At 44.1% G+C, this 13,275-nt stretch overlaps 1 protein-coding gene across 1 annotated transcript in view; it reads right to left on the bottom strand.

The window, feature by feature from the left end:
• Window positions 1-13,275, bottom strand: part of LOC113452771 (complement factor B-like) — a 48,362-nt gene that overhangs the window by 3,370 nt on the left and 31,717 nt on the right. Inside the window, exons 12-16 of the mRNA XM_087928567.1 lie at window positions 10,793-10,890; window positions 9,168-9,279; window positions 7,794-7,938; window positions 4,613-4,692; window positions 1,459-1,577 (exon numbers count right to left, since the gene is read on the bottom strand). Of these exons, the coding sequence (XP_087784693.1) occupies window positions 1,459-1,577; window positions 4,613-4,692; window positions 7,794-7,938; window positions 9,168-9,279; window positions 10,793-10,890 (554 nt within the window). The remainder of the gene's footprint in view (window positions 1-1,458; window positions 1,578-4,612; window positions 4,693-7,793; window positions 7,939-9,167; window positions 9,280-10,792; window positions 10,891-13,275) is intronic.

Raw genomic sequence — 13,275 nt, 5'->3', positions numbered from 1 at the left:
ATCCCACCCCGAATGTATCTTTTCTTTTATGTACACTGAGAGTATTTCCACCAAAGACAAATTCCTTGTGTGTCCAATCACACTTGGCCAATAAAAGAATTCTATTCTATTCTATCTCGAGGGAGGCAGGCTGGGGAAGGATGGTCTGGAAATTACTCGTGTTTATACTTATACCTATTGTCTTGTAAGCGATTGACAAATCAAATAAAGAAAGAAATAAAATAGATTTGTTACTTATGTGACATTGATAGCAGGAAGTTGCAATGTACAGTAGGTAGTTCTTGACTTAGGACCATAATTTAGGATGGAAGGTCCTTTGGTACTGACATTCAGTCTGATTTTACAACCTATTTTGCTGTGGTCATTAAGTGAATTGTGTGGTTGTTAAGTGAATCTGGAATTCCTCATTGATTTTGATTGTTCGGAAAACCGCCGGGAGGGTCACAAATGATGATCACGTGACCCTGGCGTGCTGTAACCATCAGAAATACATGTCACCTGCCAAGTGTTCAAATTTTGATCACATGACCACAGGACTCTGTGATTGATGGCTTTAAGTGCGAGGATTGGTCCTAAGTTACATTTATCACAGGGCGGGCGTAACTTTGAATGGTTGTTAAATGAATGTTCGTAGGTCGAGGACTATCTGTTGTGGTTCGCTGGCAGACTGTGCAGACAGCAGCGGAATCAGACAGTGGGGAAGACAGGGGATCAGTCCAAGAGTCTGGAGAGGACTTGGATGAGAGTCCTGTGTTCGATGCAGAGATGGGGCGAGGACCATCTGGGAGTGGGGTGCTGTCTTCAGAGCCTTTGGAGTCTGGCAGCAGCGAGGCAGAGGACCCAGGGGAGCCTGTTCCCAGTGCGCAGAGCTGCTAGAAGGGAAGAGCAGCTGAAACAAAAGGAGCAACTCGGGAGTAAGGCTGGGAGGCGATTGCCCCTCCCATAAGGGATAAAGGACAGGCAAAGATGATGAAATCTTTGCAGGAAGCAAAGTCATTCGTTCGGTTCACATTCATCCTTGAAGCTCTTCGTACTTTGGTTGGTTTTTGCTCTAGTTCATTTGACACGTCTGTTATTGGCAGCACTTCACAGGAAAGAAACGTGGGTGCTTACCTCAAGGGACTGTTTGAGATTCATTACCAGCTGGGAATGAAAATAATTCCCAGACAAATTATAAGTGAGGACTATGGAGATGAAGCACCAAAGAGTTGTAACCGACTGTATGTAACTGGAAGATGGTTTTAGGTTTTGTTTGTCTATGTTTAAAAATAAAAATTCTTAATAAAAAAAAAAAGAAAATAATTCTCAGCATTGCAATAAAACAAGACTTGCTTTTAAAATAAGTGTGTGCATAATTACGGTCTCGGAAGCCTTGGCCAGAACATTACCTATATAGGATAGCAAACCCATTACTGTTGCTGAACTACTAATGAAGTAAAGTTAGTTCCCTGTTAGCACCTTTTCTCCGTTCTTGATCCACACATTTCTCTGGAGCAATCCAGATTTCTGGCCACTGCTGTATTCACAGGGGGCGATGAAAAGAGAACGAATATTTCCATCATACAGGAGTTCTTCCTCTAGAAAAAAAAAGAAGAAGAAACAATACACGTAAAGCGAGTATTAGTGGAGTGTTAATCTATAAGGAAGGGACGGAGGAGAAGAACTAGGTTTTCAATAGACAAATGTAGAATCCAGTGTACAAATACGGAATGCCAGCAACCTGGAATTAAGGAGAAATTTCCTAACGGGGAGAACAATTAACCAGTGTGGAACAGGTTGCCTTCAGAAAGTGGGGCTCTCCATCAATGGAGGTTTTTAAGAAGTGACTGGACAACCACTTGCCTGAAATGGTATGGGGTCTTCTGATTGTGCAGGGGGGGTTGGACTAGAAGACCTCCAAGACCCCTTTCAAATCTGTTATTTTGTTATTCTGTGAAATATGGTACAAGTCCAGTGGTGGGATTCAAATTGTTTTACCACCGACTTGATGGGTGCGGCTTGGTGGGCATGCTTTGCCTAACGCTGGCGCACAGCTTACCCCACGCCAGCTGAGACCTGCAGGGGCAATCAGCTGAGAGGACAAAGAAGAGAAAAGCGCAGCTGATTGTCGGATTTTTTCCCTCCTGTCAGCTGATCACGGGAGGCTTTTTTTTAACTACCGGTTTGGCCAAACCGGGCCAAACCAGTAGCATACCACCACTGTACAAGTCCAATATAGATGCATTTGTGTTGGCATTTCAGAGTTTCTCAACCGTGGCAACTTTCAGATGTGTGGACTTCAACTCCCAGAATTTCTCAGTCAGTAAGGCTGGCTGAGGAATTCTGGGAGTTGAAGTCCGTACATCTGAAAGTTGCCACGGTTGAGAAACACCATATTAAATCTTTACCCTGCTCCCATGTTCCCAAGATGTTACCTACTCAATACATCTGGAAAAAAACACCAATGAGGAGTAGCAAAAAGAACAGGAGTGTCACCCCAAATCTAGGTGTGTAGTTCCAGAGACCATAAAGTTAATTTAATGCACCTCGATGTAGCAAACTTTGGATTTAATAGTCATACTGTCAACTTTGGAAGCCATATTAACGCCAGAAACTTCCACACTACCACATTCCTGTTCCTGGGAAATTAGCAGGGGGGATTTTTTTTAAGAGTGTTAGTAGATAGCAGTGGTGGGATTCAAATTTTTTTACTACCGGTTCTGTGGGCATGGCTTGGTGGGCATGACTTGATGGGTGTGTCAGGGAAGGATACTGTAAAATCCCCATTCCCTCCCCACCCCACTAACCTGCTTTCCAGCTCCGTTCTCCTGTGCAGGGGAACAAAAGAAGACCCAGCCAATCAGCTGGGACTCGGGAGGCAGAGAAGAGATGGGGGCAGGGCCAGTCAGAGGTGGGATTTGCCGGTTATCCAAACTACTCAAAATTTCTGCTAGTGGTTCTCCAGAACTGGTCAGAACCTGCTGAATGCTACCTCTGGTAGTTAGACATAATACGGTAGCATTCTTTTTTTCGGTCAAGGTCATGTTATTCCTGCACCTGGAGGAGGAGTGGTTGAAGAGGTGTCTCAAGTTGGGACAGACGGTGATTGGACCATGTGATGGACTGATGGGTGCAGGGGTTGGGTTTTGATGTTTGATTTACTGAGGGAAAACCCAGAACACTCAGATTCAGGCTTTCCCAGATGTGCCGGTACGACTTTCCCAATAAAAAGAAACGTTGAGAAAATGCCTGTCTCGGAATTAGTGATTGGAATCTGGTTTTGCTGGAATGCTGACACATCTTAGGGCACACAGTGGACATCTCGGGTGGCTGGAGGAAGTCAAAGGAGAGAAGGTATTGGGAAAATAGCAGCGAGGGGAGGGCTGATGGGATACACCGCGTTGGATTGATGGCAGTGATGAGAGTTGTAAGAAGGAGGAAAAGAAAGAGCTGAGATTTTGGGGGGAAGCAGAAGCTATTGAGGAGACAAAAGATAATGCACACCAGCCTTGCTCTTTTCGTTTTTGTTGTTATTAAACACTCAATTTAAAAGACACTTGGTTTTAACAGACACCTCTTTCCTTCTACTAACCCATTAAATCAAGAGTTCGTTGAATTCACAACTAGGGGTGCTAACGGAGAGTCAGTTTGGTTTAACACCAGGCTAGGAACCAGGAGACCATGAATTCTAGTCCTTCAGGCAACAGGCATGAAATTTGGCTGGGTGACTTTGGGCCAATCGCCAGGAGATGGTGAGTTCTAGTTCTGCCTTAGGCACAAAAGACATCCGGGTGACTTTGGGCCAGCCACTCCCTCTCAGTCCTGTTCTGTCTTAGGCTTCCCTAAAAAAGCACTAAGCAAACTCTGTATGCCAGCAAAACCTCTTTTATTAAATGAATGTTCACATTCAGCCAACAGCCTGGCAAACAGTCTTGCAAAGGCATGATTATTAGCTCAGACCTTATCTATCTTGGAAAGCTGCCCGGTAAATATTTCCACATGCAGCGCTGACAGGGAAAGGCTGGGCACGTAGTCTCTAGGTTAGACAGACAAATCTTCACAACGAACGAACAAATTGTTTCCTGCAAAAGCCCCCTCCCCTTTTGCTCCTCTTTTAATCCTTATGGCGGGGGGCATTCATCATCCACCTGCGGCCTTATTCCCACGTCAACCCTGAGTTCTTCCTTTTGGCAGCTCTGCACATGTGCAGGCTGGGAACCGGTTCCAGAAGCTCCCCTGCTTCGCTGCTGTCCGAGCCCAAAGGCAGCTGATGACTGCTAGCCTGCCCTGGCCCCATCTCTGCCTCTGATGCAGAGCCCTCATCCGAGCCTTCCTCAGCCTCCAGGACTGGCCCGGGTTCCTCCCCAACCTCCTCACTGTCCGACTCTGCTGCCAGCTCCGCCAGCCGCCGGCGGGCCACAACAAGTCCATGATTTTTAGATTCAGGCAACAAACTGATTGATCAATTCCTGTCACAACCAATGTTGCAACTAAATGTTTGATCCTTCCACCATCAAAAAGGCAGAGCCTCATGGGAAAAACACAAGGAAGGTATTGGGGGGGGGGAGGAAGGGAGGAATGCTAAAAATGTTTGTTGTGCCTACTGAGAATTGAACACTTAGGTTTCTCTTACCGTGATCCTTGCATGTGGTCTGTGGATGTGGCTTTCTCAGAATCCGAGTGGTTTCTCTTGTGCACGGTAAACAGACTGGTCTATAGGAAAGGGGTTATCAGAAAGGACAGTGATCATTACAATATCTCCCATGATGGGGTTCGCATCATACAATTAGGGATATGCACAAAACAGTAAGGGCTTCTTTTGCTTCTGGTTGGAACAACTAAGAAGACATTTCCTGACAGAACAAATTAATTGTAAATGATTTGCCTCCAGAAGTTGTAGGTGCTTCAACACTGGAGATTTTTAAGAAGAGATTGGATAACCATTTGCCTGAAATGGTATAGAGCCGTGATGGCGAACAGAGCATGCAGAGCCATTTGTGCCGGCAGGCAAGCTGCTGGCAAACAAACCTCATTGTGCTTGTGCACACCTCACAGCTCATTTTCAGCCATTTTGAGGCCTTTTTTGGCCTCCCAGAGGCTTCAGGAAGGTTTCTGAGGCCGAAAACTAGGCCCATTTCATCACTTCCTGTTTTTCCAGAAATACCGGAAGTGACAAAACAGGCCTAGTTTTCAGCCTGCAAAGCCTGCAGAAGCCTTCCTCAAGCCTCTGGAAGGCTGAAAAAGGCCTCAAAATGGCCAAAAATCAGCTGTGAGGTGCAGTGCAGGTAAGGGGGTAGGTGGGTATTGCGCATGCATGCGTAGGGGGGGGCACGCATTGCCTTCTGGGTGCTGGCACGTGAGCGCACAATTTTTGGCACAGGAGCCCAAAAAGGTTATCCACCACTGGTATAGAGTTTCCTGCCTGAGCAGGGGGTTGGACTAGCAGTCCAACCAAGTCCCTTTCAAGTCTGTTGTTCTGTTATTCCTACTTGGAGGATTCTTTCAGAGCATTTAATCAATAGGTTGTGAGATGATCCAGAACTGAAGATGGTAAAGTCCCATATATCTAAAAGACTCCAAAATCCAGAGCCACTCAGTCTTGCCTGAGTGGTTCTGGATTTTGGAGCCTTTTGGATATGGGACTTTACCATCTTTGGTTCATTTGAAGCCTATTGTTTCCCGTTCAGCCTCCCACAGCCTCCAGGCAACAAGACAAGACAGCAACAGCTTCATTTAGTTTGCTAAATGCAGAGGTGTATCATTGGGTGCCATTAGCCTAGTGCTGAATCTTCATCTCATGGCAATAGATGATCTTATTTAGTAACTTCATGTAGATGTTAAATAGGAGTCAAGAAAGTATTAATCAAATTAATTAAATAAATTCCTTGTGTGTCCAATCACGCCTGGCCAATAAAGAATTCTATTCTATTCTATTCTATTCTATTCTATTCCTATTCCTATTCCATTCTATTTTCTATTCTATTCTATTTTCTATTCTATTCTATATTATTTTCTATTCTATTCTATACTATTTTCTATACTATTTTCTATTCTACTCTATTATTTTTTCTATTCTATTCTATTCTATATTCTATTCTATACTATTTTCTATACTATTTTCTATTTTATTTTATTATTTTTTCTATTCTATATTCTATTCTATTTTCTATTCTATTTTATACTTTCTATACTATTTTCTATTCTATTCTATTATTTTTTCTATTCTATTCTCTATTTTTATTCTATTCTATACTATTTTCTATACTATTTTCTAATCTATTCTATTTTCTATTCTATACTATTTTCTATACTATTTTCTATTTTATTTTATTATTTTTTCTATTCTATATTCTATTCTATTTTTTATTCTATTCTATACTTTCTATACTATTTTCTATTCTATTATTTTTTCTATTCTATTCTCTATTCTATTTTTATTCTATTCTATACTATTTTCTATACTATTCTATTATTTTTTCTATTCTACTGTATTCTGTTGTATTTTATTGTATTCTGCTCTGCTCTGCTCTACTCTACTCTACTCTACTCTACTCTACTCTACTCTACTCTACTCATCCTGCAGCAGCACCCCACATAGAGGGGCCACCGGGATACCGCTCACTCCCAAGCAGCACTGATGGTACTGGCCCTGCAAGAAGGAAGGAAACTGGGCCAATTCTGTGCCACCCACTCCCAATGCAAAGAACCATATTGTACTTCTGTGTCAGAAGCACTACCATGGTGAAAGGATCAACTGGTGACCTCAATGTTGCCCATATCTCCAGTAGCTCCTTTCATGTCCCTGAAGTGTACTCATCTATCGACTCATGATTGCCTGCTTTCAAACTGTTGGGTTAGAAGGAGCTGGAGCAAGTGACCGGAGCTTAGGCCACCACGGGGTCTCAAACATGAGTCCGCTGATCGTCAGCCCTGCATCCTAAACATGTAAACCACTGCACTCCCCACCTACAGAATTGATCCAGATGAATAACCTGGTTGATGCTATTCAACACTTAATACCCAGAAGTTGAAGACAGCTTCAAGGACAGATACACTACCTCTAGTATAGACCATACTAGGTGATGTCTACCACCCAGCCTCCAGAAATATTGGCCAAAGTGTAGTATTTTTAATTAAAACCATGAAATTCTCATAACCAATTGGCAGCAAATGAAAAGAATGCAGGCTTGTTTTGAGACGTTGATGGCAAAGTGATAGAAACTATGTGGAATCAACTCCTTTATTTTGTTCGAATTCAGACCAAAACTCTATAGCTTAGAATGTTTTGTTCCAGAACATTTTGAACATGTTAGAACCAGAATGTCTTGCACACTCGTCTCCCATTGTTTTCCAAGTACATCCTTCCTGGAATCATATTATTTCTAGAGTATTAACCATATTCTCACCCTTTTTACTCCATACCTTTTGCCTTAGGGAACACAGATACACTGTTTTTCAGCCCCCCTACAGTTTTTTAATTAGCAAATCAAAGAGACATCATCTGATGTTGTTGTTGTTGGTCATTTAATGACCCCGTAATCCCTTGTGGGGTGGAGTCAGGGCAACTGAATGGAGCTGAGTGTTTACTGGCCGGATGCCCTTCCTGTCGCCAATACAGAGTTATAGTCAGCAAATATATTCTCATTGTACTCAGAGAGAGAAATATCTGCCTCTACCTAGGATCGAACTCACAGCCTCCTGATTGTGAGGCAAGAGCTCCACCTCTAGGCCAACCGTGCCACTCAAGAGACATCATCTGATAACGGACCTAACCTTTACAGCATTCTCCGACCTTCAGTCTCCTTTCAGCTCACCTTGCAAAAGATGGAAGCTGCTTTTCTTTGAGTTTGATCAGAGCAACATCATAATCGTAGAACTCCGGGGTGCGCTTATTTTTTACTTTCTGACTATTGTATTCTGGGTGGAGTCGGATTTCAGCTACTGCAAAATTGGTGGTTCCTAAAGAAGAGAGAGAGAGAGAGAGAGAGAGAGAGAAAAAGTGAACTTCCTGAAAACCTTCACAGATGATGGAGGCCATTATAATAATGGACCCACAGAAATGTTAAATTAGCGGTCCCCAATCTTTCCGGCTCTACGAACCAGCAACACCGTTGACAGTGGAGGGTGTATTTTTCTCTAAATCTATGGAGTTAATTTTTTTTTTTTTAACTAGGAACAAACTGACAGCAAATGGTTTCAAGCAAGCTATGAGGGAAACTGCACGAGTACCTCAACTTCAAACACAGTATACAGCCCAACCCAGTGGTGGGATTCAGCCGATTTGCACCGGTTCTACCGAACCGGTAGCAAGGATTTGGCATGGGTTGCCGAACCGGTAGTACCTTCTGGCTGGCCACGCCCCCGATCTGGTCGCCTGGTCACCGCTCGCTCACTTACCCCACCTACCGATGCTCACTCACCCTGTCCCTCCCGCCTGGCACTCGCCCGCCCAGTCACTCCTTAAGGTATTTTTTCCCCTTCCCGACAATCAGCTGTTCCTAAGATCATTTGTGCCGGGATTCCCCTTGCTTACTTACAGCTTTGCCCAGGAGGCTTCCCTGAGGCCCAGGGAGACGAAAAATGGAGCCCCCCCTCTTACGCTTCATTTTCTGCCTTTCTGAGCCCAAGGGAAGCCTTTGGGGAGCAAAGAACCAGGCCCCTTCAGGAGGCTTCTCTGAGGCCCAGAAGGCCCAAAATATGGGGAGGGTGCTGCTGCAAAAAGCAAAACAAAAAACCACGCCCACCAAGTTACCTGGCCACGCCCCCTAGCCACGCCCACAGAACCAGTAGTCAAAAAAAATTGAATCCCACCACTGGCCCAACCCCCTTGTAGCTAGGCAACCGCATACCAGAGCTAACGGACTTGGCCTGGGAGTTAACAGAAGTTGCAAAGCTGCAATGTAATCTTTCCCTTAATTCCCTCCCCCCATTCTACGGCAGCCAGCAACAGGCTGGCTGACAGGATGGCTTTGCGTGCATGGAGGCTGCTTGCACAAGTGCAGATTTGCACGCTCATGCGCTTGACCGCAGATTGTGCGGCCCGCTTCCCAATGGGCCACGGGCCCGGTACAGGGCTGCAGACTGAGGGTCTGTTAATGGCAGAAGAACAAAGCAGTCGAATCTTTTTTCACCAGTTAGAAATCCACCCGTTCTTTCCATCTCCATGCCCTCACGAGAATTTGGCTTACCAAGGATGACGCTGATATCTTCAATCCCATTAACCCCAGCCAAGCAGTGGGCTGCTGTCAAGATGTCCTGGTCAGAGACAATGACTCCCTTGCAGATTTCTTGCTGCAGTTCCTAAAATTTAGACATGAAAATCATCTTGGGATCACAGAGAGCAGCAGCAGTCTTCCCTCAAAACAATGCTTCTTGACTTCAACAACTTGAAGATATGTGGACTTCAACTCCCAGAATTCCCCAGCCCAGCCATGTTGGCTGGGGAATTCTGGGAGTTGAAGTCCACTCATCTTCAAGTTGCCACATTTGAAAAACACAGAGTTGTACCTTAGAACCAACCTCACACTCACAGAAAGCAACAAAGACAGTTAAGGAAAGCAAACCAGATCCCATAAAATGACATTTTTACTAAAGGGCTCCTTCTTAGACATGACACAATATCATTTTGCCTTGGTAAAGCATTAACGAAGTGAATTCTGCCAGACATTTTGTTGCTATACAGTTATGTGCAAAATTCTGCATTTGAAATACAGATTAAGGGGTCCTTGGTGCTCTCTGAGCTTGGTTGTTTTTGTAATGACCCGGGATGTGGCACAAAGGCAACACAGTCAAATAAGCAAGAAGAGTCCCTTTATTATCTCCAACTTTTCCCCCAATATCCAGGTTACTTTCAGCTGGAGAAAAACTCTCCCAGGAACAGCCTTTAACTGGAGGAAATTCAATCCAAAACAAAATACATACAAACTGTAACTAAAAATCCAAACAAATCAAGCTGCAGCAATTAACTTGACAGGGCCCACCCCCTGACAGGGCAGGAGAAGGAATTTCAGACTAGAAAGCATGGCAAAACTCAGACAGTTGGGAAGACACCATGAACACAGATAAGCCGCTACAAGATAAATTCACGTTTGCTCCCCACAGCTTGCTGCGCACAGCTTCCTTTTTTAAATACTGTGTTCCCAGCTGCAGCTAATGAAGGGAATCAGGGCCCTTTCCTCCCCCATAAGCCATGCAACTCATGTTGCTCCCTTCTCCGTTCCTCCCTGCATGACCTAGGATGAAGAGGGGGGTGGGCCTGGGTCTTCCTCTGAATTCCCTCTCCCTTGCTCTACCTCTCCCCTGCTTTGCCCAGCCGGATTTTGCCCTAACCCAATTTCTTCCACAGCCAATGGAGTCACACTCCCACTCCCTGTCAGCTGTTTGGCTTCCCCCTTCGAATCAGATTCCGAAAGGGGCATGATAGTCTCCTTGCAGAAGTTTCATTATCCTAACTAGGTAATGTCATCAATGCTAGTGATGATATTATCTGGTTAAAGTAATGAGACATCTGCAAGAAAACAAGCAAACTCAGAGAGTACCAAAGACCCCTTATTTGAACCCCGAGCTACAAATAGTCTCCTTTATTGGAAGTTTGGAATATTTCATTTTGGGTATCCATCCCAAAAATGAAATGGTCTAGGAAACTTGTCTCATTCCATGGTTGGAAGACAGATTTCTCTTTTGATATTTTCTCTGGTCACATTTTATGGTTATCTTTACTGGATTGGCTGGATTTTGGTTAAAAATGCTTTTCCTGCTGGTCGTATGGCCTGAATAAAATTATTTATCGATCCTGGGTGCTAGTTGGTCTTACATTGATGACGATCCTTGCAAACCAGGGATACTTTTCATAGTCATTTACTGCTTCTTCTCCCGGGGAGAAACCACACATGGGCAAAGATTCACCATCATCTGGGAATAGAAAGACATGTTTTTGGAAGGTGGAACTTTCTAGAAAAAAAGCCGGAGGGAATGAGCAGGTTGGAAGGGAGACAGAGAGGTGGAACTTCTGGATTCCCAGGAAGGACAGTAGAGCAAGTTGGAAACAAGTGACACCCTTAGACTGGGAGAAAAAAAAAAGATGGAAACAGACTAAAGTGAATGGACAGTTCTTATACGGCAGGGGTCCCCAACCACCAGGCTGCGGACCAGTCCCGGTCCGTGGAACATTTCCTACCGGGCCACTGGTTTGCTGGGCGCCGCCATCTTGTTTGACAAGAAAGTGCTTCCGGGTGACCTTTTCCGGTTGGAAAGCGGCGTTTGGGTCCTGAAGGAATCCTCGCGCCTTAGTTTCATCAAAGGGGCTTCGAACTAAACTAAGGCACGAGGATTCTTTCAGCACCCAAGGCAAGGCAAGGCGAGCCGAGCGACCGTCCTGAAGCCGTCCCGAAGTGAAGCCCATCGACAAGGGACAAAGGAGGAGTTGAAAGTGGCAGGGAGAAGCGGGGGACGGCTGGCTGGCCGGTCGCTCGGCTCGCCTTGCCTTGTCATGTGTGCTGATGCCAATACCAGGCCGCAGATCATTTTTTGATGCTGGTACCGGGCCGTGGCACAAAAAAGGTTGGGGGCCACTGTTATACGGAGTTCCTCAAAATTTATTCCTCAACCACTAGCAGAGAAAGTTTTTTTAAGTGAGTTTGGCAACTTGGTACTCCTAAATTGATGTCCACAGATTCACCAGACTTCAAGAGGGTGCATATCGAGCTCACCAAATAAACATTCACAATGAAAAAGTATAAGAGTTTCCCAAAGGTGCTTTTTTTTCAAGAGGCAACTGGACTTTCTTTTTTTCTTCTTTGAAGACGTTTCTCTTCTTATCCAAGAAGCTTCTTCAGTTCTGACTGGATGGTGGGAAATGAAGGGCTTTATGGTCCTTGCAGATAACTGGTCATTTGCATTCTTTTAGAGAGTCGTTGAGGCCACTTAGAGGTTTATCTGTGCCCTCAGGGTCACCTGAGTAGTGAAAATGGGTATAGAGCCATCTGGGAACTATTGAAAGGACTGTGTTGTAGGTTGGAGATAGATGACTACTCAGGTGACCCTGAGGACACAGATAAACCTCCAAGTGGACTCAACAACTCTCTAAAAAGAGGCAAATGACCAGCTGTCTGCTAGGAATATAAATAAGAGGCAACTTATTTATTTATTTATTTTTCTTTGAAGACGTTTCGCTTCTTATCCAAGAAGCTTCTTCAGCTCTGACTGGATGGTGGGGAATGGAAGGCTTTATGGTCCTTGCAGATAACTGGTCATTTGCATTCTTTTAGAGGGTGGTTGAGGCCACTTGGAGGTTTATCTGTGCCCTCAGGGTCACCTGAGTAGTGAAACTATTTAAAGGACTGTGTTGTAGGTTGGAGATAGATGACTGAGGACTCAGGTGACCCTGAGGACACAGATAAACCTCCAAGTGGACTCAGCAACTCTTTAAAAAGAGGCAAATGACCAGCTGTCTGCTAGGAATATAAATCCTTCCATTCCCCACTATCCTTCAGAGTTGAAGAAGCTTCTTGACTCAGAAACAGAACATCTTCATAGAAAAACAAGAAAGTCCAGTCGCCTCTTGCAAAGAAGCACCTTTGGGACAACCATGACCTGGATGACCGAGAATCTCTATAAACATATAAGATTCTTTTCATAAAGATAACAGTGTTCTTCTGAGATTTCAGCGGAAAATGCAAGAGATTTAATAATAACTGAGCCATCGTCAATGATTATTCTTAGATCTATGAGGCCATGCAAAGTCGTAAGAGCATACCCTCATACTGAAAAGTTTGTGGATTCCAGATTCCTAACCCTTTCTCCACTGAAATCTTTCCAATATTTTTAGTTAGTTTGTTTTGCTTTAAAGCCACATGACCCATTGTCATCCTGGTGTGGATGGTATAACTGGAGAAATGCTTTTATTGTTATTTTTATTTACTTATTACATTCATATGCTGCCCATCTTGCTATCCAGAGTGGATGGCTAACAGTGCAATAAAGATAGAAGAATAAAACAATGATAAGTATAGGAACAATTAAGATGATCAGAATCAAATGGATCGAAAAAATTGAAGGGCTCCCACAGGGCAGGGAGGATGCCTTCTCATGTTAAAATACATGAAAGGTGTACATACAATCCTTGAGCAGTTACTTATTTGTTTAGTGGCCCTTTGAAGTTAAAATAACACTGAAAAAAGTGACCTATGACCGTTTTCACATGACCGTTACAGCACACCCATGGTCACGTGGCCAAAATTCGAATACTTGGCAACTGGTTCATATTTATGACAGCCATAAATCACTTTTTCCAGTGCT

The sequence above is a fragment of the Pseudonaja textilis genome, chromosome 2 (genome assembly GCF_049901715.1).
Source record: "Pseudonaja textilis isolate UNSWEBS1 chromosome 2, rPseTex1.2, whole genome shotgun sequence".
In the NCBI taxonomy this organism is placed as follows: Eukaryota; Metazoa; Chordata; class Lepidosauria; order Squamata; family Elapidae; genus Pseudonaja; species Pseudonaja textilis.
Note: the sequence above shows the minus strand (reverse complement) of the source record. Positions and strands in the feature narration are given on the sequence as shown.